Source organism: Marmota marmota, unplaced genomic scaffold, assembly GCF_001458135.2.
Source record: "Marmota marmota marmota unplaced genomic scaffold, marMar, whole genome shotgun sequence".
NCBI classification, from domain to species: domain Eukaryota; kingdom Metazoa; phylum Chordata; class Mammalia; order Rodentia; family Sciuridae; genus Marmota; species Marmota marmota.
In genome coordinates, this window is record NW_026000174.1 from 20890821 (window position 1) to 20917362 (window position 26542).

General features: G+C 39.6%; 1 protein-coding gene across 1 annotated transcript in view; it reads left to right on the plus strand.

The window, feature by feature from the left end:
- Syt9 (synaptotagmin 9) overlaps window positions 1-26542 on the plus strand; it is a 176640-nt gene that overhangs the window by 109384 nt on the left and 40714 nt on the right. Inside the window, 3 exon segments of the mRNA XM_048788274.1 lie at window positions 19562-19682; window positions 21000-21171; window positions 23358-23487. Coding sequence (XP_048644231.1) covers window positions 19562-19682; window positions 21000-21171; window positions 23358-23487 — 423 coding nt within the window.

Below are 26542 nucleotides of genomic sequence, written 5' to 3' on the forward strand. Positions count from 1 at the left end.
TAAGCACTTTTACTCCTGAGATTATAAAAACTTTTTATATTAACAATAACAACATAAGAACTAATATCTGTTATTAAACATTTACTAAGCCCTATTCTAATAAATTTGTATATACCATTTCCTTTCTTCATCAAGAACTCTGTGAGGCATAAAATATTTATTATTAACTCATTTTACCAACAAAACAAAACAAAACAAAACCTGAGACATAAATAGTTAAGTGACTTACTCAAGGTCATATGGCGAGTGAAATGTCCTGGAATAAAATCAAGATAGTCTGACTCCAGATGCCACACTCTAAGCTGTAATCTCTATTTAAAACATGAATCTGTTCAGAATTAATTTGGTGTATTTATAAGGTAACAATCTTAACTAATATCCCTCAAATAATTAGCTACCTCTATCTCATCTGAATAAACCAATATTTCCTATACTACCAATATTATCATATAATGAATACTCACATTTTAAACTTTTGTTGCAGCTATAAAGTATAAACCTCAAAAATGTAATGAAATTGGGGTAAATGTGAAATAATTAGAATTTGAAAGCTAATTATTGTTGTCCTCAAATGGACACTCTTACAATAAGCCTATTGATTGTGGGGTCTGTTATGAATAAAAGAAAATACTGGGAATCTATTGTGAAAAAATGTGCTACTTACATATGATTGGGGGTTTTTGTTTGGTTCTATTTTGCTGATTTTTTATTAATCTTTTTAATTTATATATGGCAGTGGAATGCATTACAATTCATATTACATTTATAGAGTACATTTTTTCATATCTCTGTTTCTATACAAAGTATATCCACACCAATTCATGTCTTCATATATGTACTTTGGATTATAATGCCCATCACATTCCACCATCATTTCTAACTCCATGCCCCCTCTCTTTTGCTCCCACTCCTCTGCCCTATCTAGAGTTCATCTATTCCTCCCATGCTCCCCCTCCCTGCCCCACTATGAATCAGCCTCCTTATATCAGAGAAAACATTCGGCATTGGTTTTTGGGAACTGGCTAACTTCTCATAGCATTATCTTTTCTAACTCCGTCCATTTACCTGCAAATGCCACGATTTTATTGCTGAGTAAAATTCCATTGTGTATACATGCCACATTTTTTTATCCATTCATCTATTGAAGGGCATCTAGGTTGATTCCACAGTTTAGCTATTGTGAATTGTGCTGCTATAAACATTGGTATGGCTGTGTCCCTGTAGTATGCTGTTTTTAAGTCCTTTGAGGACAGGGATAGCTGGGTCAAATGGTGGTTCCATTCCTAACTTTCTAAAAAATCTCCATACTGCTTTCCATATTGGCTGCACCAATTTGCAGTCCTACCAGCAGTGTCTGAGTGTACCTTTTTCCACACATCCTTGCCAACACTTATTGTTGTTTTTTTTTTTAATATTTTTTAGTTGTCAATGAACCTTTATTTTATTTATTTATATGCGGTGCTGAGATTCGAACCCAGTGCCTCACACATGCTAGGCAAGTGCTCTACCACTGAGCCACAACCCCAGCCCCAACACTTATTGTTGTTTGTATTCATAATAGCTGCCATTTTGACTGGAGTGAGAGCAGTAGTTTTGAATTGCATTTCTCTAATTGCTAGCAATGATGAACATTTCATGTATTTGTTGATTGATTGTATGTTATCTTCTGAGAAGTGTCTGTTCAGTTCCTTGACCCATTTTTAAAAATGTTTTTAGTTGTAGATGAATACAATATCTTTATTTACTTATTTTTATGTGGTGCTGAGGATCAAACCCAGTACCTCACATGTGTGAGTCAAGCTCTATACCGCTGAGCTACAGCCCCAGCCCCCTTGACCCATTTATTAATAGATTATTTGGGTTTGTTTTTTTTTTTTTTTTTGAGTAAATACCTAGGAGTAGAATTCCTTAATCATAGGAGACATTTTTTCCAAATCTTTTACTGGTGCATTCTAGTTGTACATATTGATGGGATTTGTTGTTACATAGTCATAGGTGCACACAAGATAACAATATAATTTGGCCATTATCATTCCCCAGCACTCTCCCTTCCCTCCTTTCCTCCCACCCCTTATTCCCTTACCTCTACTGATCTCCCTTTGATTTTTTAGGAGATCCACCCCTACTTTTACTTTCCTTTTTCCTCTCTAGTTTCTGCATATGAGAGAAAATATGTGACCCTTCGTCTTCTGAGTTCAACTTATTTTGCTTAACACGATGGTCTCTAATTTCATCCATTTTTCTGCAGATGTCATGATTTCATTTATTTATGGCTGGATGAAACTCCATTATGTATATACATTATCCATTCATCTGTTGATGGGCACCTAGGCTGGTTGCATAGTTTGGCTATTATAATTGTGCTGTTATAAACATGGATATGATACAATCACTCAACAAATATATGAAAAAATGTTCATCATCTCTAGCAATTAGAGAAATGCAAATCAAAAATACTCTAAGATACCATCTCACTCCAATCAGAATGGCAGCTATTATGAAGATAGACAACAATAAGTGTTGGCGAGGATGTGGGGAAAAGGTACACTCATACACTGCTGGTGGGACTGCAAATTGATGTAGCCAATATGGAAAGCAATACAGAGATTCCTTGGAAATCTGGGGATGGAACCACCATTTAACCCAGCTATCCCTCTCCTTGATCTATACCCAAAAGATTTAAAAACAGCATACTACAAGGACACAGCCACATCAATGTTTATAGCAGCTCAATTTGCAATAGCTAAATTGTGGAGCCAACCTAGATGCCCCTCAGTGGATGAATGGATAAAAAAAAAAATGTGGTATATATACACAATGGAATTTTACTCAGCAATAAAAGAAAATAAAATCATGGCATTTGCAAATAAATGGATGGATTTTTTTTTTTAAGAGAAGGTAATCCTAAATGAAGTTAGCCAATCCCCAAAAAACAAATGCCGAATGTTTTCTCTGATATAAGGAGGCTGACTCACAGTAGGGTAGGGAGGGGGAGCATGGGAGGAATAGTTGAATTCTAGATAGGGCAGAGGGGAGGGAGGGAGAGGAAGAGACGGGATTAGCAAGGATGGTGGAATGTGAATAGACATCATTATCCAAAGTATTCGTGTATGAAGACACGAATTGGTGTCAACATACTTTATATATCAACCTGAGATATGAAAAATTGTGCTGTATATGTGTAATAAGAATTGTAATGCATTCTGCTGTCATTTATTTTTTTTAAAAATCAATCAAAAAATAAAATTGTAATATTGCAATTGGTAACTATCCTAAAGAATTAAAGAAATTAAATTAAATTAAAGAATTAATTTTAATTCTTGTAGGATAGTTACCAATCAGTGGTATAGTTGGATCATGTTATGATTCCAAGCCTAGTCTTTTGAGGAGCCTCCATACTGATTTCCATAGTGGTTATACTAATTTACAGTTCCACCAACAGTGTAAAAGTGTTCCTTTTCTCCACATCTTCTCCAGCTTTTATTATTATTTTGTATTTTTTATGATTGCCATTCTGACTGGTATGAGATAAAATCTCAGTGTAGTTTTGATTTGCATTTCCCTAATTGCTAACAATGTTAATCATTTTTCCATGTATTTGTTGGCCATTTGTATTTCTTCTTTTGAGAAGTGTCTGTTTAAATCATTTGCTCATTTATTAATTGGGTTATTTAATCTTTTGTTGTAAAGTTTTTTGAGCTTTTTATATATTCTAGATATTAATTCTCTCTCATAAGAGTAGGTAGCAAAGTTTTTCTCCCATTCTCTCTCTTCACATTTCTAATTGTTTTCTTTGCTGTACAGAAGCTTTTTAATTTGATGTTGTTTCATTTATTACTTCTTGGCCTTATTTCCTGAGCTTTAAGGGTCCTATTGAGAAAGTCATTGCCTGTGCCTATATGCTGGAGTGTTGACCTTACATTTTCTTCTAGGAGTTACATAGTTTCTGGTCTAATTCCAAGGTCTTTAATCCATTTTGAGTTGATTTTCATGCAAGGTAAGAGATAAGGGTCTAATTTTATTCTTCTACATATGGACAACCAGTTGTCCCAGCACCATTTGTTGAAAACCCTATTTTTTTTTCCTCCACTGTATGTTTTTAGCACCTTTGTCAAGGATCAGATGACTTTATTTGTGTGGGTTTGTCTCTGTGTCTTCTATTCTCTACCATTGGTCTATGTGTCTGTTTTTAATGCCAGTGCCATGAAGTTTGTGTTACTATAACTCTGTAGTATAATTTGAAGTCAGGTATTTTGATGCCTCCAGCATTGCTGTTTAGGCTTAAAATTGCTTTGGCTATTTTGGGTCTGACATTCTTCCAAATGAATTTTAGGACTGTTTTTTCTAGTTATGTGAAGAATATTATTGGTATTTTGATGAGGATTGCATTCAATCTGTATATTGTTTTTGGTGTTATGGACATTTGACAATATTAATTCTGCCTATCTGTGAACATGGGAAGTCTTTCCATCTTCTGAGGTCTTCTTCAATTTCTTTCTTCAATGTTCTGCAGTTTTCATTGTAGAGGTCTTTAACCTCCTTAGTTAGATTTATTCCTGGGGTTTTTTGTTTGTTTGTTTTGTTTTGAGGCTATTGTGAATGGAATTGTTTTTCTGATTTCTTTCTCAGAAGATTTGTTGTTGGTATATAGGAAAGCTATTGATTTTATAACCTGCTACTTTGCCAAATATGTTTATTAGCTTTAGCAGTCTTATGATGGAGTTTTTTGGATCTTCTATATATAGGATCATATCATCTGCAAACAGCGATGATTTGACTTCTTCTGTAGGAGACATGTGTAAGAAATGAAAATAGTTTTTCAAATTACTATTTTCCATTCCCACCAACTATGCATGTGATTTTCAGTTCCTTCACTTTCTTACGGAAGGAAATTTAACCACTGAGTCACATCCCCAGATCTTTTTATTTTTTATTTTGAAACAGGGCTTAGGACCTCACTAAGTTGCTGAGGCTGGGTTTGAACTTTTGATCCTCCTGCCTCAGCCTCCCAAGCCACTAGGATTACAGTCATGCACCACCACATCCAGTAGTCACTTTTTTTTTTTTAAATTTCAGACATTCTACTGCTGGTGTTTGATTGTGGCTTTTCTTTATGACTCATGATTTGGGGCATTTTTATATATATCTTCTTTCATTAAATTGATGTTTTAGTTTTTTGTCCATTTTTAATTGGATTATTTATCTTCTAATTTATGTTTTTGTATACTTACAGTTGGTCACCCGTCTCATTAGTAGTTTCAGTAATTTTCCACTTGGTTACCTTGGTTTTCTAACAAAGCAATCATATCCTCTTTGAATAATTATATGACAACTTATTTTTATAATAATTTATTATTTCATGTATTTTTCTTGTTTTATGACATTGGCTAAACAGCCCAAACTATTGAATAAAAGAATGGTAATAGGAATTCTGGTCTATATATGGAACTCAATCATAATGCCATTAGATATACAGTGTTAAGCTTTGTGTGTTTTAGTATAAGTGGATACTGAATTTTATCTGTTATATTTTCTATTGAGATGTTTACATGTTTTTTCTCCTGCATCCCATTGATGTGACTTGTTATATTCCTAGTTGATTAATTTTGAAATATAAATGCATATAGAAATAAACACTACTTGGTCAAGATATTATTAATACTGCCTGTAGATTTTACTTGTTAATATATTACACAGGATTTTTCAACCAAACTCATATAAGATGTAGCTTATAGTTTTGTTTGCTTGTTGGTTACCGTTATGGTGGAGATGCTTGCTTGTTTGAGCATTTTTAATATTGGTTTCAGAATCATACTAAAATCAATGGAGATGCTGAAGCATTGTTATTATTTCCTCTTCTGGGATGTATTTTTAAATAATTTGAGTATGTGTGTTACCTTGTTATCTCCATTCCCCCAGCCATTATTCCCTTGAGTGATTTTCCCAGCCTTGTACCCCCTTTTCCTATATTGTTTTACTGATGATGCCGAGCCCCAGAGTTCCCAGGCCCCTGCCTTACCTGTTTATACAGTCCTATTGCTGCAAGTATAGGTTCTGTCATCATCCTTGGATGCCCTATGTTGTTCAGGTTTGTATTTTATCTTGAATGACTTCTCATGAACTAAGCTGGAGGGCATTTAATGACCACATCTAGGACAGCAGTCAGCATAGTTGTCACGACCTTGAGCCATGTAATTGGTTGAACTATATAAAATTGCTCATATTCCAGTTTTTGACCTACAAAAATGGCAACTTCACATAACTCAGCCTAGTGCTTAGACTCCTCCCGGAGTCTGGAAGCACCTGGCACCTGGGAAAACCTGTTCTTCCTTTCTGTTGGAAACTCTGGAGGGTGATGCCATCAAAAGAGTGATTGAGGCCCCAGGTATGGAGGAAGGACTTCCTGTGAACATTTCAACATGCTTTTTACATTTATATAAATTGCTCTAGAGAGTTTCTTGCTTTGCTGTCCCTGAATTCCTGGGGAGACTATTCAGCTGAGCCCCTACTGCAACTCTTTCTAAACAAAAGTAACTTCCTGCCATCATTACAGAATCTGACTCTCTGAGTAGCAAAAACATCAGTATTTCTTTTCTTTTCTTTTTTTTTTTTTTTGAAGGGTGGTGGGTACCAGGGATTGAATTCAGAAGCATTTAACCACTGAGCCACATCCCCAGCCCTATTTTGTATTTTATTTAGAGACAGGGTCTCACTGAGATGCTTAGCACCTTGCTTTTGCTGAGACTGGCTTCGAACTGGCAATCCTCCTGTTTCAGCTTCCTGAGCCGCTGGGATTATAGGCGTGTGCCGCTGCACCCAACTATCAGTATTTCTTTTTCTTTTTTTAATATTTATTTTTAGTTTAGGTGGACACAATATCTTTATTTTATTTTTATGTGGTGTTGAGGATCGAACCCAGCGCCCCGCGCATGCCAGGTGAAAGTGCTACCGCTTGAGCCACATCCCCAGCCCAAGTATTTCTTAATGATAAAGGAGACCTTATAAAACCCAAGACAATTCTAAGTAATCTTAAAAACAACAGAAGCTTGAATAGCATTGTATAGTTGAAGGTTAATTGCAATAGCCTCCTTCTTCGTTTTCCTGTTCCTAATTTGTTCCATCTCCCACCCCCTGCAATTCTGTTCTCTGTATAGAAGCTGGAGTGATGTTTTTAAATTATTTGTTGGTTCTTATCACTTATTTGCCCCAAATCTTCAATGATTCCTCATTTCATCTCAGTAAAATCCAGAGTCCTTACAGTGACCTATCGGATTCAGACCCCACAACCTTATATCATTTCTGACTTCCTCCCCAGCCTCTCACCTATATGTTTTAGCTACACTAACCTCCTTCCTGTTGCTCATTCACACTCCTGCCCTGTGCTCTTTTCTCTGCCTAACCACTTCCCTAGATAGCCCTATACCTTGTACCCACTTCCTTCAGGTTTTCTCCCAGATGGCATCATCTCTGAGGTCTTCACTGAATATCCTATTTAAAATTGAATCTCCTTCCACCAGCTTCTATAGCTTACTCATTTAACTTATTATCTGAACTCTAGAAATGAAGTTTAAATGGCTATCCCATTACGGAAAGGATTTTACCCTTCCCTCATCCCCCTTTTATTTCTAGATTCTAGTGTAATGCCTAGAATATTTGTTGAATATGTGAATGAATAAATTTAAAGTGATTGACTTGACAGGTGTTGCTCATTGGTAGATTGCTAGCCTAGCCCTGCGTTTCATCCCCAGTACCACTGAAAAATGAAAAAAAAAAATTAAAGTGAAGACTGGCCTTCTTCCCTGCCCCTACACTTTCCCCTTCCTTACTCATTTTCTCCTTTCCTTCCTTTGTTGCCTCCCTCCCTCTATTCCTCCCCTCCATATGTCCAGATTCTCCCCTGCTTCTCCCATAGCTGCTCTTCCCAAGTGAATGAGAGGAGAGCCATGCCTTTGTGGAGAGAACAGATTCCTACACACCAGAAACTTAAGTCATTACCCTAGGGAATCAGGGAACTCCCTGGGTCATCATGGCAACTGCCATTGTCCAGGTTTGTCTCTCAAACCATCCTAACACATGAAGTGACCTTGGGCTATTACTGACAAGTAGATTCCTTGTATCAGTTGACTCATTTTTCCTAGAAAGCCTGTGAATGCCTAATGGAACACTGGAAGATTAAAAACTACAGACCCTCTGATATGTCCTAGGAGTTGGATTGGGAGGTTTATTCCAAAATTATTGTAGTAATATCTGACACATTCTAAAAATCCCTCTTTTTTTAACCTTGTATTTATTTTTATTTTTTATTGGTGCATTATAATTATATAAACTAGTGAGATTCATTATGATATGTTCATATGCATTTAATTTGGTAAGTTTCATTGCCTAGTACCTCCTTATTCCTTCCTCTCCTCCCTCCCCCTAATCCCCATACTCTACTGGTCTTTCTTCCTTCTTTTTTCCTGAAAATTCCTTCCCTGCCTTTCCCCCACTTCCCCCCCCGTTTTTTTTTCTATCTTCCACATGAGAGAAAGCATACAACTCTTGATTTTCTGAGTCTGACTTATTTCACTTAACATCCAGTTCCATCCATTTTCCTGCAAATGATATAATTTTATTCTTCTTTATTGTTGAATAAAACTTCATTTACATATATATGCCACATTTTCTTTGTCCATTCATCCACTGACGGACACCTAGACTGATTCTATAACTTGGCTACTGTGAATTGTGCTGCTGTAAACGTGTATGTTCCTATTGCTATAGTATGCTGACTTTAATTCTTTTGGGTAAATGAGGAGTGGCACAGCTGGGTCAAATAGTAGTTCCACTTCTGGTCTTTAGAGGAGCCTCCATACTGATTTCCATTATGGTTACACTATTTACAATACCACTAAGAGTTATTTCCTTCTCCCCCTTATCCTCACCAGAATTTATTATTGTTCATAGTCTTGATGGCTGCCATTCTAACCAGAAATGAAATCTCAGTGTAGTTTTGATTTGCATATCCCTAATTGGTAATGATGCTGAACATTTTTTCATATATTTGTTGGTCATTTGTATATCTTCTTTTTGAGAAGTGTCTGTTTAATTCATTTGCTCACTTATTAATTAGGTTATTTGGGGTTGTTTTTTTTGGGGGGAGGGATTTATTTTTTGAGTTTTTTATATTATTCTGGATTTTAATCCTCTGCCAGAAGAGTAGCTGGCAAAGATTTTCTCCTATTCTGTAGGCTCTGTCTTCACACTCTTAACTGTTTTCTTTGCTGTGTAGAAGCTTTTTAATTTGATTTAATTTTAATTCTTGGTTTTATTTCCTGAGCTTTAGACATCCTTAATAAGGAAGTCTATGCCTGTGCCTGTGTGTTGGAGTGTTGGCCTTATGTTTTCTTCTAGCAGTTGCAAGATTTCTGGCGATTGATCTACTTTGTATTGACTTCTGTGCAGGAAAAAATCACTGTCTTTTAATGAAGACTTAGGATCAGAGAGTACATAGGGATCGAAAGTATCTTTCAGACCTATTCTTGACACAGGGAAATAGTTCAGCCTCTCTGATGATATCTGATAACCTCCTGAAGCTCTCAGGCATACCATTTAAAATGGCTCTTATTTGTTTTCTTTCTTGCTAATTCTGTCCACTGCCTAGGAATTCTTCTAGCATGCTTTGTGTCACCTTTATCCAGCTTGTAGATCTGGATGTAAGAATGGTGGAGAAGAATCCTACTCTGCGCTGTCCCTGATCAATCTGCCTTACCCTTTCTGTAGAGACCACTGCTATTCACTTACTGGTGTGCTGCATGCTTATCATGGACCCACTGTGCCAGGCCCTATTCTAGGAGGTACAGGATGACACATATAATGAGTTAACACATATATTTCAGGCATTGTGTTAATGGCTTTACAAATATTAGTTAATTTATTTTGAGAGAGAGACACTATTCTTTTTGTTCTTATTTGAAATACATCTAAGATGACTCCTGACTACACCTATACTGCCCTTTAGTGTAGTAAAACCTCTCATTTCCTTCAATTGTGTTATAAAATTGCAGTGGATACAGAGGAAAGTGATGTGATGCTGGTGCTTGAAGAAAAGGCAGATTCTTTTTTTGTTAAAGTGCCATTTGCCCCAGTTTTCAAATTGGATTCAGTGAGGGTACTTCTCTCTTGTTTTCTCTTTTCCCCATTAGCTGCCAAGGCAAAAGTAATTCCTCATGATAAATGATAAGAGAGGAGGCCAATCCTGAGGCAAAAATATCATGGGTCAAAGGAAGGAACCCGGGCCCTTCTAGCTCCCAGTCCAACTCCTCTGAGTTCCCTTAAGTCTCCACTACACAAGAAGGAATTTGGCCACCTTCCCATTTACCCATCCTTAAGAGCCTCTAGGGATAAGAAAGGGTCCCTAGTTGGGGGCACTGTAGGCCCTAGTCAGACTAATTGGGAACATGGCCTGGGCACTAACTAGCCATGGGACCTTGGGTAAGTGAAATAACTTCTCTGACCCTGTTCTCCTCTGAAGAATGGCTGCAGCCCTGGATAAATGAGCCACAAGGATGACATAGTTCCTACCTTCAGCATCTCAGAGTCACAGATCTCTACTTTTGTATGGAGATAGAAATATGGATAAAATATAAAATAAAGAAATATGGAAATATGGACAAAGAGTAGCCAGAACAGAGAAAGAACACAGGCTTGGAGAGATGCTGAAAATAGCATGCAGGAGATAACGTGGAAAGTTAGGTCTTCAGAGATACAAAAGAAAATTTTGCCTGCATAGAAGTGAACAGTGGTAATTTGGGAAGAAGAAACAGCACACAATGGAATGAGAAGGAAATGTGTTGTGGGATGGGGGAGTGAAGAACAGTTCAGACTGATTGGAGAATTCAGTGTGTTAGGAGAAATAGCGGAACAGCTGGAGGTGCTGTCCTTTATAGGATATACTGTGAGATTTGGATTTTAACCTAAGAGCACCCAGGGTTTGTTGAAGGATTTAAGGAGTGACGTGATCAGACCTGTGTTTACATGTAAGATGGATCAGAAGTGTAAAATGCTCCTAATCTTTTGGATACTGCTGCAAAGGGAATGGGTAGGAAGAGTGGTAATCAAGAGATGTTTTAGAGGCAGAGTCAACATGACTTGGTGACCCTGGTACTAAGCATAATAGGAATGAAGGAAGAGCTGAGGGAGACAGAAAAGGTATGCAGGAATGCAAAGTATTCTCGAGTAAATCTCCAGTAGATGATTTTAAAAAACAAAACAAAACAAAAATTTATGCCCTGTGATTATCTTTGGGTTAAGTCTCCATTTGTGGTAGAATAAAAATAGTGTGTATTTATTTATGCTTGTTCATAAACATGTTGATTTAACTCACTTGCTGCTGTGCTTCTCTTTGGAGGGCATATTTACTTGAAAATCCCTTCCTGTCTCCCACAAAACTGCATGAATTCTTAGTTTTGATGGAAATTTTCAGGATGACAAGAATGCTGAGAATGCAGGATGAATTCAAAATTATTTCCGACTCTTCTTAGTGTTTTCTTTTCTTCAAAAACCAGAGAAACACAGTGTATCCATCAAAGCCAGCATACATGCTCAAATCTAAGGATGCTCTGATATTCTTAGCCTTTAACTAAGAATAAGTTTTCATCTCCAATTTCTTTGTTTTTTTTTCTATTGAGAATTGATGGATCTTTTCAGAATGAGTTATTGAACTTCAAATTAAATTCTAAAGCCTTTTCTATAGCCCTTTAATTAAAAAAAAAACTGCTATCTTTGTTTAGCCAAGAACTCTCCTTAACTAGATATACTACCTAGGAAAATAAAAGTATTAAAAAATATCACACACGAATCTCCAAGTATCATTTGAGGAAGCATGCTGAGAAAAACAGAAGTTTCCAGTACTCCAAATTCCTATGCCAGGCACACCAGTGCTGGGAATTCACTTCATCTTGTCCCCTTTGAAAGTATACACGTCCCTAGGATGCTGAATTAAGCATTTTTAGTCAACAAACCTTCACTGTTTCTAGCCCCTTAAGCTCAAAATCTTCCTTTCCAATACAATTGCACACTCTACCAAACTCTATCTTCATAATCATAGTTTTATAATACAGTTGTCTTGCTCCAGAAACGTATGGTCTCCTCTCACCTTCCAGTTAATGTCTGAGAGAGGGAATTATAGGAGATCAAGACTGGAGAAGGCTTTACATTTTTTCCATCTACCTACTTGAAACTTAATTCTTCCTTAAACTAGAAAAACTTTCTAAACAGATGGAGAAATGACTACATTCAGAGAAAGACAGCCTTTGGTTTTAGATTGTGAGAGAGAAGAATATTCTAAATCTTCCTCTGGCTCCCATTTATTAGCCCTAGTTCTTATCCTTTGAATCAAAATATGATATAGCTACCAGAAACTAATTTTGCTTATCCTTGGAACCATTAAAAACACTTTTAGGGCTGGGGTTGTAACTCAGTGATAGAGCATTTGACTAGCATGTGTAAGGCTCCGGATTTAATCCCCATTCCCGGGGGTGGTGGTGAAACAAGTTTAGTCCCTCTTCTGTCTGACATCAATAGAATTAGTGCTGAGAAGAATCTTGTGTTTTTTGAACGTTTCTTATAAAGCTTAATAGCTCATCATTGCTCCTTGCGTAATCCTGATCCTCTTATATAGTGGTTCCAGCTTTTATCATCATCTTCCAGCCACTTATGTATCTCTAAAATTGAGATTCCCAGAACAGAATGAACATTTCAAATGTCTTATGACTGGTGTACACCCTTCTTTTTGAAACTGTACCTCTATTGATGCAGCCTGAAGCAAAATTAGTTTCTGGTAGCTATATCATATTTTGATTCAAAATAATTTTTAACATGCATTAGGTTGCATCTACTTCAGAGATTACATCATTGACTTTTTAGACTGACAATTAATTTATCTTGACAAATTTATATTGGTAGGCTTTATCCATGTCACCTATCAGGATTTTTACAGATCTTGATTCTAGACTACAATGTATTTATTTTGCTTGTTGTTTCATATCCAAATTCTATTTCTTCTTCTAAACTATTGATAAATTACAGAACTGAATAATACCTAGCTCTTTGAATAATTAATTAGCATTCTTTAGGTACAAACTAGATATGAATGCACATTTACTATCATCTGGGCTACTTTGATCCAGATCATCTACAAGGATATCAGGAAAGAGCTTACCTGAGGGTGTGCTGAGGTCACATTCACTGTGCCTATAGAGGTTCCTTGATATGTAGGTCCAATAACCCAAATCAAAAAAAAAAAAAAGTGATATTAGTTGTAATGAACCCATTCAGACTCAATGATTTTTGAGGGGTTCAGAAACCATACCTTTTCATAATCAATACTAATAATGGACCTGAGATGAGTACCAAGATTACTTTACCAAGAAAAACTCAGCTCTTTACACTTGGTATGTGGTTTTCATTTGCCAAGTGGTGCCTGATCATTGCCCCATGCTCAAGCTCTGCCCTGTCACCCTAGATAGTTGGTTTCCATGGGGGAAGAAACCAGTTGCCTCAAGTGTTGAGAAACGTAGGGTACCTAGTAAGCCTTCAGTGAGATATTATAATTTAAGTATGTCACAGAAGAATGTGCCTGCCAAATTTACCACAACCTCCTTGATTTTGGCTGTGTTTAGAAACATGAAAGACTCAAGTCCCAGTGGAACAAAGCCAGACATCATGTATTTCCAGATGAGTCAGAGCCACTTTTGTTTTATAGGGGGCACCCAGGAAGGCTTTAAGGGGAAAACCCCAATCATGTGGGAAGGTAAGGAACTACAGTGTCTCCTCACCTCCACAGGTGACACCAGTGGAGTCTTTACCCTATCCCTGAAGTCTTTACCCTATCCTGAGTATTTACCAGTGCATCAGGTCAGAGAGGGAATCCCAAGCTGGGAGCCTATGATTCCTGTATAGGTCTATGGTTGGACAAAATTCTGTGATAAGCACACATCACAGCAGGTGGCCTGCCCTTGCACTCACTTCTTGGTGCGTATGACAGAGATGGTAGTGTCTTGAGATGGGGTAGCACCACAGAGCAGGAGAAAATTGGATAGACTCTAGATATTTTTGAAGAGAGAAATGATATGACTTGCAGATGTGGGAGGGTGAGAGAACAGGAGGAATATAGATATGATGTCTACCACGTTTTTAGCATCAGCCTCTTAGAAGTTTTACCACACTGAGATGAGGAAAGATTTGGTAGGAAAGCTGGGGAAAGGATAGGAAAATGAACTCCATTATTGAAGTGTTTTTAAGATTGAGATGGCTCTTAAACAACTGTAAGTAGAGATCTAAAGAAGGCATTTGGATATAAGAGGCTCTAGTGTGAGAAGGAGGCTGGGGTAGAGATATGAATGGTGGGGTCAGCCGTATGTTTTTCATATTAAACCAGGGAACTGGATAAGACCAGATATAGTAGTAATGGGCCTTTTTTTTTTTTTTTTGTCGACCCTAAGAACTTTACCCATGTGTTTACCTATATGATGTTGTTATCTTGTCCATTCCTAGCTAAACATATAGTGGGCCAAAGAAAATCCTTTCTTAAGGGAGGCTAGTCTTATGGAATTAAACTTAGAATCTCCTGACAGAACAATTCCAATAGGAAAGGCATGGCTGGTCCCAGCTCTCCCCCACAACCCATGAGGGCTGCTGGTTTGCTTGTGCCCCACCACCAGCTCAGAAAGTGTCATCCTCCAGGCACACTTCCAATGCAGTTAATCATGTTAATATCTATAAATAAAGTGCAGTCAACAGTTACTTTATCAGTGCATGCTAATTATTGGTAGAATCCGTCGCTGGAAAAGGACGTTTTTGCCAATTTTGTCATGTTTGGGGAAAGTATGGGGAATACATTTTCTTTTTTTGAGAAAATAGGAAGATCAGATCATTAACAGCTTCCACATTACAGATGGACCAGGTTTGAACCATCAATGTGATTATTACAGGTGAGGGTAAAGGACATTTGAAAGAAACGTTGCGACTAGGATTGTATTTGCTAAACAAATGATTTCTTGCTACTGTTCTTTACAAGGTTTTGTTTTTGAAAGAGTCTCTGTAAAAATAGGATTTCTCGGTGAGTTGATAATGCTGACAATGGTGATAATGGTGGCAGGGAGTAGGTGGGGACTGGGGAGGAAGGAATGGAGATCAGATGTCCCATATCCTGGAGCTCACTGGACACTTGATACAAAGGCTCCACAGAGCTACTGAGAGTATAATACGTATCCAAGGACCACCTCTCCTTCATTTGTGCATCACTTAATTAGTGCAAGAAACATTGACTGAGCCATCCCTACATGGCCACCGCTGAGAGAGGTGGATAAATGGGCCTTCCCCTTAAGAAGTTCACAGACTGATGTAGGGGAAGACAGATTTCCTCAATCCTCCTATGATTCCTGTATAGGTCTGAAATAAAAACTGACAGATACATATTAACAGGAGAAAAGATAAATTTATTTAATCGAAGTTTTATATGACACATGAGCCTTCAGAAATGAAGATCCAAAGACTCAGGGAAAACTTTATTTGTAAGCTTATGTTCAATGAAGAATGGACAACACGTAGAAATGTGATTGAACAAAAGGGTCTGACCTAGTGGTGACACACTGAAGGGGGAATCTCAACAAGACCGGTTTATTCAGATCTTCTTGGTTTCTCTGTCTGGTGTTTCTTCCTCCTGGAAATAGGGCAGGACCACTTCTGCACTGAGAGTCTTATGGCCTCCTATCAGACAAGAAGGCACCACTTTATCTCCTTTGTTCATCTTATTAGCTATAACTCCTTGTTGTGTTATTTTAGTTATTTCCTTTGAGTATATGTCTTTAACTGACATAGATTAACTTAAAGTGGTATTATGCCATTTGTGCTATATATAATACAAGAACCTTGCAACAATTCTGGTCTTCTGTCTTCCAATAAATAATCCCAATAAAATGAAAATTTCTCTTTCTCAATATTGATTTTTCAATCCCAGGAATGACTCTAAATGATCCTTCTTGGGGTATACACTCATCCTTCATCCCAGCAAAGCACAGGGGCGTAAGTATTTTGTTTAGCCTGGATTCTTGTAACAGCCCTTCATATCTTCATGGAGTTGGGAATGAATTCACCAGAAGAGTCCAAGAAGAGGAATACAAAAGTGTACTAGTTAGCTAAAAACTATAGCTATCTTGGCAACTCCAGGCAAACAGATCAAGAAAACATTTACAGGTTGGTAGGTAGTGAATTCACATATGCTTGCCATAAATTCCCAATGCATCTTGCTAACAATTCTGAACTTGACCATACAAAGCTGGAGCAAATGAAGCATTTCTTTGTGTGGCATTTTCCTTCCCCCTTGTGTTCTCCAGGGTACTCAGCTGCCACTGAAACTTCTGCATATCTGATTCCTGTCAAGCTGAAAAAGAAGCCACATACTCCACCACCCCCTTTACATTTGACTTTTATGAGCATTTCAGAAAAACTTTTACTAAGAATCTAAGCACATCCATATACATCGGAATTTGGCACCATTGACATTATGGACTAGATAATGGGCTTCCCTCTGCCTTGTAGGATGTTTAAAGTATCCCTGGGCTCTACCTGCTAGATGTCATCACCCTACACAGTTGTGATGATTAAAAATTTCTTTAGTAATGTCAAATGTCCTCTAGAGAGCAAAATTGCTATTAACTGAGAACCACTTGATTTGGAATGTTTATAAAACATTGAAATCTACAGGTTTCTTAACCCCAATCAGAACAACTATTTGGGAAAAACAGTTACCATTAGGTGCCAGTTAACTCCTGTTCCATTGCCCCACAAACCCATGTCTGTTCAAGGGATAGTGACTGTTTTACACTACTGCAGATTCAGCTCCAGGCCTCTGAAAAGAGCATGCTCAACCCATGCTTATAACCATGGCACATGTTAAAAGAATAAGTGAAGGGATGGATGGATGGATGGATGGATGGACAGACAGATGGATGGGTGGGTGGATGCACACATGAAAAGAACAAGACTTGGATGACTCTTCACTGTATTACTTTGGGGAAAGGAATGACATTGTGGGCATATGCATGAGAAAAGAAATATTTTACTGCTTAACTTGAATTTTTTCTATATTTGAATTTTATTTTTATAATTTAGAAAATCTTAGAAGAGTTCTTTTTAAAGCACTTAGAGATCAAACCAAGCATTTCCTCTTTGATAACAGTTTCTTTAACTTATATTTAAAAGTAAAAAAGTAGAAATGTGTGCTGTAGCCCCAGTTCACATTCTGAATATAGTACCAAGTATGAAGTTTGATTATTTTTAACTCATAAGCAAATAGCCATATAATATCAATCTTTGTGAATGGGGTCTATTCTGGAAAGGGATCCAATGTACCTGGTACAGAAGAGATCTGACATAACATTTTATTATGTGCATCAGCCTTGAGGGCAGGGACTGGACTGAGAATATTTTCATATCCCAAACCTTTATTTTTATTAATGTATTTATTTTAATTATATATATAACAGCAGAATGCATTTTGATTCATTGTACACAGTTGCAGCACAACTTTACATTTCTCTGGTTGTACATGAAGTAGCATCACACCATATGTGCAGTCATACATGTGCCTAGGGTAATGGTGTCCATCTTATTCACCATCTTCCCTACCCCCATGCACCTTCCTACTCTCCCTACCCATTGCCCAATCAAAATTTCTCTAAACATTACAGTGTGTGTGTATGTACAGGAAATATGTCAAAAGAATTGATTATGAAATTTTACAGGCATGATTTTGGTTGCTCTTGTAATTACTTTGTCAAACCAAGATTTTCTGGGCAGGATGAGGTGAGAGGAGAGAGCGACGTGCAGTGGAAAGCCTTCCAAGGGAAGACTGAAAGTCAAAGGGCAAAGGAATGGGGCAGGGAATAAGGACAAAAAAGGATGATTGGTGGGGACAGCTGTTGCTTTTCTTTCCCATCTGCTACCAGCAGAAAGCTGGGTCAGACTTATCCTCTTCAGATCCTGCTCCCAGGCTGCAGGGAACCCAGCATCACAAGCAGCCATAGCCTGTTGTGTGTGAACCATCATTCTTAGAGAACCCATCCCCCACAACCTCTCCCCAAAGGGAAGTGCCCTGCTGCCTGGTCTCTTGAGGTCACAGCTCCAGGAGCCAGGGGTAACTGGCTTGCAAGGTAAGGTGCTTGCTTTACATGGGGCAAGTGATGCAGGGAGATGCAGAGCAATCCATCTGCCTTAGCGACTAAATAGATCCCTTTGCTTGCCTCATCCTCCTGTGGAAGCAGTCAAGGCGGGAGGTTGGGTGAGGTGACCTTCCAGAGCTGAATCTGTGCTTCTAAAAATAGAAGCCTCCTTGGAGAATCTCGAAGGGGAAGGGAGACTGTGGATGTTGAGGGCAAGAACCTGACTCCCCAGAGCATTGTCAGTATGAAATTGTATTAATTAGACACAGACACCCAGCTTCAAAACCTCAGGTATCTCTCAGAAATTGAAACTGAATGAACTGACTTTTTTTTCTATTCTCTCTCTCTCTCTCTCTCTCTCTCTCTCTCTCTCTCTCTCTCCTCAAAAAGGAGAAAGAGGCTCATGTCTTCTGACCTATTTGAATGGCTGCACATCACACAAAAAGATGTCTTCCCTAGCAGAGGAAATGGGGGCTCCTTATAGAAGCACCAGAGAAGGGAACAGCTGTGGCAAAGGGGGACCTTGGGGACAGGCAGCAGGGCACCCAGGGGTCTGGGGCTCTGCCCTTCTCTTTCTTCATGGAAACTACAGGATGAAGCAAGTGTCCAGGGCCATGATGTGTGGGGTCATGGGCCGCTACTCTCACACTTATGCAGTGCTCTTGTCCAGAGCTACGTGAGGAGCTAGAATATTTCTGGGTATGGAGTCCTGCACAGGTCACATGTGACTAGGTTGTGTGCAGAGTTCTGAGAGTGGGGACTTGCAGGAGGGTTGTGGTTGGACAGAGTATATGGGGATACTGCGACTAACTTGAGAGCACTGTGTAACCCTTGTGGGCTGTGTGCAGACCTCTTTGAAACCCTTTGCAGTGCATTGTGGGACTGTGCACACAGAGCCTGGACTGGGGTGGCTGTGCACCACTGTGGGGCATCTCTGTGTAGCTTTGTGTGGGGAGCTCTATGTGGACTGTGGTAGGGATGTGAGTAGAGTCACATGGGGGAGCGCCATGGAAGATTGTTAAGGCTGTGGAGTTCTGCACTGGAGGTTGTGTTCTGGGCTACAGGGATCCATGGAGGCTGTGCAGGGCTGTGTGTGGCTAGATAAATGGTGGTAGAAGTCCTGGACAGCCTCTGCAGCTTTGCCATCTAAAGATGTGCTGTGCTTCCTTAGGAAGAGAAGCTCCTAGAGTGCAAGGGTATATTCTTCTCTATGTGACTGACAGGAGAGGAAGAGACACCAGTGACTCTTCATGACTGAGCAAAAGGAGCAGCATGGTCCCTTCCAGTGCCCTGCCACTGAGCCTCATGCACACCTGGACAAAGACATTTTCTAATGCTTCACTCTGCTTTCTCAACAGGACAATGTGGATCTTGGAGAGCTGATGTTTTCCCTCTGTTATCTTCCCACGGCTGGCAGGCTGACCATTACCATTATAAAAGCAAGAAATTTAAAGGCAATGGACATAACAGGAGCATCAGGTGGGACATCATCAATTCAGTCTGTCTAGTTCTAATGTAGTGTCTTCCATAGTTTCTAATATAGTAATAAAGCACATTGACCCTGGAACCAAACTGCATAGATTGAATCAGAGAGCCACCACCTTAAGAGCTGTGTGACTTTGGGCAAGTCATGTAACCTCTCCGGGGTTCAGATTCCCATCTGTAAAATAGAGTAATAATAGTATCTGGCTCATTGAGTTGTGAGATTAAATGAGTTACTACATAAAAATTCATAAAACAGTATTTGGTTTATATTAAATGTTACATAATTTTAGTTGTCAGTAATATTATTTTTCTCTCAAGTCTTCTCTGTCACCATGTAAACTGGATCTGTGGTTTGTCCGTCCTGGTAGAGCTTATCTAATTGGTCTTTTTCCTCAGATATCACCATCCCAGGCTTATTGAAGATTGCAGATAATTCCATTTTCTTATAAAAGTGAACATAACAGTTTGGGTTTTCCAATGAATAAAGGGCACAATGGCTTACGATCACTGAAATCAAAGAACACAAGATACAATATATTTTATGTCCTATACGTCAGTGTTTTTCTAAGAAGGGGAAAAGCCTTGGCCTCTCTGCCCTTTAAGTCCCTCCTGGGATGTGTCAGGAGTCAGGAAAGCACATGGCTATGCAGGTAAAGAAAGATGGAGAACCTGCCATTGAGCAGGAGTATAGTGTAAGGTACGGGTGAGACCAGCTGTGTGATGCAGGGGTCAGCTCATCACCGGCCCCCATCAGTGGTGCACCACAGGAAGCCCGTGTTCCTTTCTCCCTGGAGGATGGACTGCTTCTCCCCTTAAAATCTGATGACAGGAGGCGCCCTGTACCCCAGGAGATCCACCCCCAGGTGCTCTTTCTCCATGTCTAGGGATTCAAAAATTTTAGGAATCCAGAAATTCCCTTTCTTAAAGCGCTGATCTTTAGGAAAAGATTCCCTGAGGTGGCTCAAAGTTGGAGGTCTGAGGCCTGTTTCCCACTCCTTGGAAGTGTCTGTATTTCTCTTTCTAGCACAGACAGGCTGGTCTTAAATTCTAGCTGGAATGTTTTCTAATTTGGTAACAGATGTTTCACACTATTTTTAAATTTCACACATTTTGAGGAGACAGTGTCCTGTGCTTTTTTCTTGAATGAATGACTTAATTATCCTAACTAGTCACCTCCCAGATAGCACATTAATTAAAATCCTCAAAACTCCAGTCCAGAGGCAGGTAAAGGAGTTCTGTGTACCATTGTCCACGCAAACCCACCATCTACGTTAACCCTCACATTTCCCTTGCTTCTCACGGTCTATACAGATCCCTATGTGAAAGTGTCACTGATGTGTGATGGCAGGAGACTGAAGAAGAGGAAAACATCCACCAAGAGGAACACGCTGAATCCTGTTTACAACGAAGCCATAGTCTTTGATGTCCCTCCTGAGAACATTGACCAAATCCATTTGTCCATAGCAGTCATGGATTATGACCGGTGAGAGCCCTGTCTCAGTGCAAGTCTGTCGTGCCCTGGGCAGTGAGAACAGAAGGGAATGGCCATGGATTCTTAGCTAGTATCCCAGGCTGCAGGAAATGCCTGAACGAGTAACATGTAGAAGGAAGACTGACAAGGAATCACCAGTTTCCAAACTATTCTGTAGAGTCAGATTACCACTGTGCCTCAATTCTTCCATTCTTTCCTCCCACTTTCTTACATCTTTCTCCTCCTCCATTCTCCCCACACCTCCATCTCTTCCCTTTTTCATGTTTGCATACCTCCCGGAATCTGGGCTTAAAGAAGTGCCCCACGAGTCATATCTTCTGTTGGGCAATCCTGATTACCTTTAGGGAAAAGATTAACTCAAAACAGCAGAATGATTACTGTAGCCAGACCATCAACATTTCTAAATACATAACTTCAATCTTTTTTTTTGTTGTTCTTGCAGCATGTTTAATAAAGATCATTTCCATCCACTTAAGTCTGAAAGCAAACACAGAAATGTTCTCTTGAAAATGCTAGAATCAGTATGGATGACAGGGTACATTAAAATGCATAAGATGCTAGACTTTTTAATTAATACAGCACAGAAGAGATATTTATAGCCTGCATTGTAGCCAATTGTGTATTTAAAGGACAGATTTGAAAAACAGTCATTTTAATATGCAAAGGAAGTACCAACAGGGAATTATACATGTTAAACCAGTCATTAGACTGAAATGCAAAGTCTCTTTTTAATTAGAAACCTCCCACATGGTCTGGGAACAATTATAAAAGAAAAAAATCATTCTGACTTCTAATATAATCTTACAAATATTATTTGTAGCCAAAAATTTTCCCACCTACCTCTGAAATGTCAGCAAGGCAGCACCAGTGACCTGAACGCGGTCTTCAGCAGATGCTTGTATGACGCATGACCGTCTTCCAATCCGCCTGCCTGTGGCTGTGACAGACCTTATCCCATCTCCTATGGGCAACACACAATACCATTAGTGTCAGACCCCAGGAGAGGGTGTTGACTACCAACTGTGGAAGCCTAGGCCAACACTTTTTAAGCTATTGTCAAATTTCCTGCATCGACAAATTTGATTATGTGATCTCTGCCTCAATTTAATTATCAGTAAACTCATTAATCTGGACTGGAAAAATCCATGACAGAATCCATGGAGTTTCTACATGCATCTGATTTTAATAATTATAGACTTGAGTATCCTTTTTACTATCTCCCTTCCCTTCTATTCTCTTTGTGACCCACACACAAATAGGAGAAAATTACTCCTCTTTGCAGGAAGGAAAAAGGAAGGGAGTACTGGGGACTGAACTAAGGGGTACTCGAATACTGAGCCACATCCCCAGCCCTATTTTGTATTTTATTTAGAGACAGGATCCCACTGAGTTGTATAATGCCTCACATTTGCTGAGGCTGGCTTTGAACTCGCCATCCTCCTGCTTCAGCTTCCCAAGCCACTGGGATTACAAGTATGAGCCACTGCACCTGACACAAAGGATTTTTTATTTAAAAAAAAATTACTAAGGAAAAAACAAATTGGCTCAAGACAGAGACCCACCCAGGGAGTTTCAGAAATATCATCCCTGAGGTTAAAGGAGTTATTTGTACAGTTGAGAAATCAAGTTGGGTCAAAGAACCAAAAATTGGATTTAGAGGGAAAGAGAGAACAGCATAAGATGATATCCATGTTCTCTTAACAAAATGGGGAGCAAGAAGACCCAGGTTCCTCCTCCACTCTGCTCCATTTGTGGGCTCCAGACCAGTGGCTGTGACCCAGAGCTGCTCGCTCACCCATCCTGAGTAGCTTCTTGTGGTGATTTGAATGGCCATTATTATAAAAAAATAAATAAACTTCCTTCAAAGGGTTCCCTTTTCATTTTATGGATTTGGGGACCAATGTAGTTCCAGAACCAGAGATGGCATTCTTAGCATGCATCAGAAGTTCTTTGAACACAGAGTTCTTGGGAATAAGCTAAGCCATTCAGTGTCAGGAAAGCTGGGGGTACAACATTGAATCTCAAGTCCTGTTGGCTGTTAAGCTTGGCCTAATGTTTTAGGTTAGGGAATAATATAAAAATACCATTTCCCCATTCTTGCCATCAATTTAGTTGAGTAACTGATGCTCTTATATACCAAAATATTAAGAAAAAACTATTGTGGGCCATTTTCACAGTGTAGGTCACAATGAGATCATTGGCGTGTGTCAAGTTGGCAACGAGGCCGAGAGGCTGGGCAGAGACCACTGGAGTGAAATGCTGTCATATCCTCGGAAGCCCATTGCACATTGGCATTCCCTGGTGGAGGTAAGATCTAACCCTGCATGCTCCACTTTGCAAAAGAGTAAGTACTTTGCTGTCAAAAATGCAAGAACTGACCAGTCCTGAGAGCACCAGGATCTAGTCATAGATGGGTTTCCCTGGTTGCAATTCCTGGGGTCATTGGGACTTGCATTCAATGCAAGTTTCAGTCTGTGCCCCCACCAATCTAGTAGGTTTTGAACATTGATCAGGAGTCATTCCTTACTTTGATTATCTTTGTAAAAGATCAAGATTCTCTGATTCACATTATGGTTTTGGGTGCCACCTTGATCTTTTGGAGGGCCTGTGCAGGATCTGGATGAGTGCATAGTCTTAGTCCATCATAGGTTGTCTTGAACCTGACTTCTTGAAGAACCTGAATGGGAGAGAGGAGGCCTGGATTTTAGAACTGTTGTTCTGGGTAAATCAGTTAGAATCAGATTCAATAGCATGTAATAAAAACAACAAACCACAAGTCAACAACAGGTGAAATGGAAATGTCTTTCTTTCTTGTATATAAAAGATGTAGAGGAAGGCAAGGTAGGGTATTATAGTGGCTCCATGATCAACAGACACCTGGACTTTGTCATTCTGCTTTACGGTCCCATTGTAGTTTTGTACCTAGAATTCACCCTGTTGTGTAATATGGCTGCTAAGCTCCAACCATCTATCACACATCTTCTAGGCTATAAAAAGGTGCAAGAGTCAAGAGAACACACATTCCTTTTTTAAGGGTTCTCTTTGAGATCTCATGCATCACTGCTACTTATGCTTAAATTAGTCACAGAACTTTGGATGTTTCTAGTTGCAGGGAAGTTAGAAATATATTCTTTTTGCTCAACTGTGGCAACATGCTTAACTACAAACAGGGCTATGTTTGTTTGCAGAGAAAAGGAGGGTAGGATACTGAAGGCGACTGGCCATCATTCTGCCACTCTCACCTCATTCACTACTCCCTCCCCCATTTCTCATTCATTCTTATCCTATTCATCTTTGCCTATTGATGCATCTATTTGCTAACTGGTTCCCTCAAAAATAATTCACATTCACCAAGTAACAATTCTAAAGGTCAAATGCCATGAATGTAGGTACAGAAAATACAGATGTAAATAAGAAGTCATCTATTATAGAACTTATAGATAATAAGAGACAGAAGAAGATGGTGCATGATTATTAACATGTACATCATAAGAATTATCATCCATATAAAGTGCTACAAGAGCACAAAGGAGAGAGTTGTTTGTTGTACTTAGAGGAGATTATTCATAAAGCCTTTCTACTTTCTGCTCTCAGTAAGTGAAGAGGACAGAACCCCTGGGAATGGGATCACCAGGAAGTGGGCAGGAGCTATTTATGTGGGTGCAGGGGTTCCAGGCAGAGAACTGTGCTCTCCCAGTGCAGGCAGCTGTTCTCTACATAATCATCCTGAGAGACCAAGACCAGAGCCTCACACTGTGTGGGCTCCATTTCCTTTGACAGTCATGTGAGTCTAGCTGGAGTAATCATGCAGGGTAGTGGTGGAGAGGTAAGAGGCTCCCAACTCAGGTCTTCAGACAAAAGGACACTTCCTTAGTTGAAATGGTGCAGGACGGAAACTCCAAGCATCAGGGCCTCTGGGTGAATTCAAGGAGAGCCTAGGTCCCCCTAATTTGCAGGTCCCTTAAGACATCACTGCCCTTGGGCCATAGAAGCCAAGATTCTCTCTTTCCTGGACTCAAAATTAATCCCTCAGGGAGACCCAAAGGACCTATGAATCTCTTGAAAAGTAGCTGGGGGGCTGACCCTGACTGAACCATATATCACTTCTTCCTCTCCTGGTAGAATTCTCAAAGGAGTCTATCTGTGGCTTATTAAATTGTCTGGGCCTGCCACTAGCAGTGGCAGACCAGTTGTCATAGACTTCCTGCATCCTTAGACGGCATTGTTGACTTTAATTCTGGTTTGTAATCAGGAATGCCAAAGCTCTGTGACAGGTAATGGAAAAGAGTAAGGATGAGGGTGATGAAGGGCTGAGGGAAATGAGCTCTGATTCTTACACAGGCAGTTCTCTCTCTCTCTCAGTGACCTTGATAGGGGAGTAACCCTGGTGTGTATGGGGAGTGGTTTACACACCCAGCCCTGAACAGCAGCAGGTGTTATGCAAAGAGGGTGGTGGAAAGCAGACCTTGGAGGTCTCCCTGTTGAGGAAGAAGTGCTGTAAGACTTGGTCACCTGGGAGATATCCCTTAAACTCTGAATGCTTAGCTTTTTTGCAAGTGTTATGTAAGTGAGAAAGGAATGTCTTTAGGGTTAAACCACTGAAACTTGGGAGTTGTCTGTAGAACAGCTGGAATTCCTTCAGCTAATACAATGGCCGTTTCTCAACTGTTGCAACAGAACTAAGGAAATGGAATGCCCACACCCCTGATATGAAGGGCAAACCAAGGGAGGCTGCTTCTTCCCTGTTGCTTCCTGTCTCTTTGAAGTATGCCTTGGACTCCAGATCCATCCCGAGAGGGGAAGTGATGCTTTCCCTTTTAAAAATAAACATGTCACTGGCAGAATTAGGGCAATGGTGCCAGATGAGATGAAAAGCAGTCCTGGGAAGTGGTCCATGCTCTGTAGGCCTCCACTCTTACAGGGCTGTAGACAGAGGCTTGGAAACACACACACTGGAGTCAGATGGACCTAGAGTCACATTGCTGTGCTGCCACCTGGGTGTTGTATGTTTTCTCATCTCAGTGGCTATAACAGTACCTGTCTCCTAAGGGTGGTTGTGAGAATTAGACAATCTAATCTATGTGAGAGGCAGCACTGTGGCTGGCTTATGGCAAATGCTCAGTAGGGTGCTCACTTATAATCATTATACATGCCCCACATTCTGACTGGGTGCTGTGTGTCCTCATGGGACTGTGTCACACAAGGGAAAGTCAACCATAGCATTTGCCATGGAGAACAGGAGAAAGGCCTGCACTCCATTGAGCTGTCATCTCAGATTGGGGTGGGAGGGGAGCTGACTCAGGACTTGGCTGGACATAGATGCCCAGATTTAAGTTCTATCCCTTTTCATATTTTCCTTGGC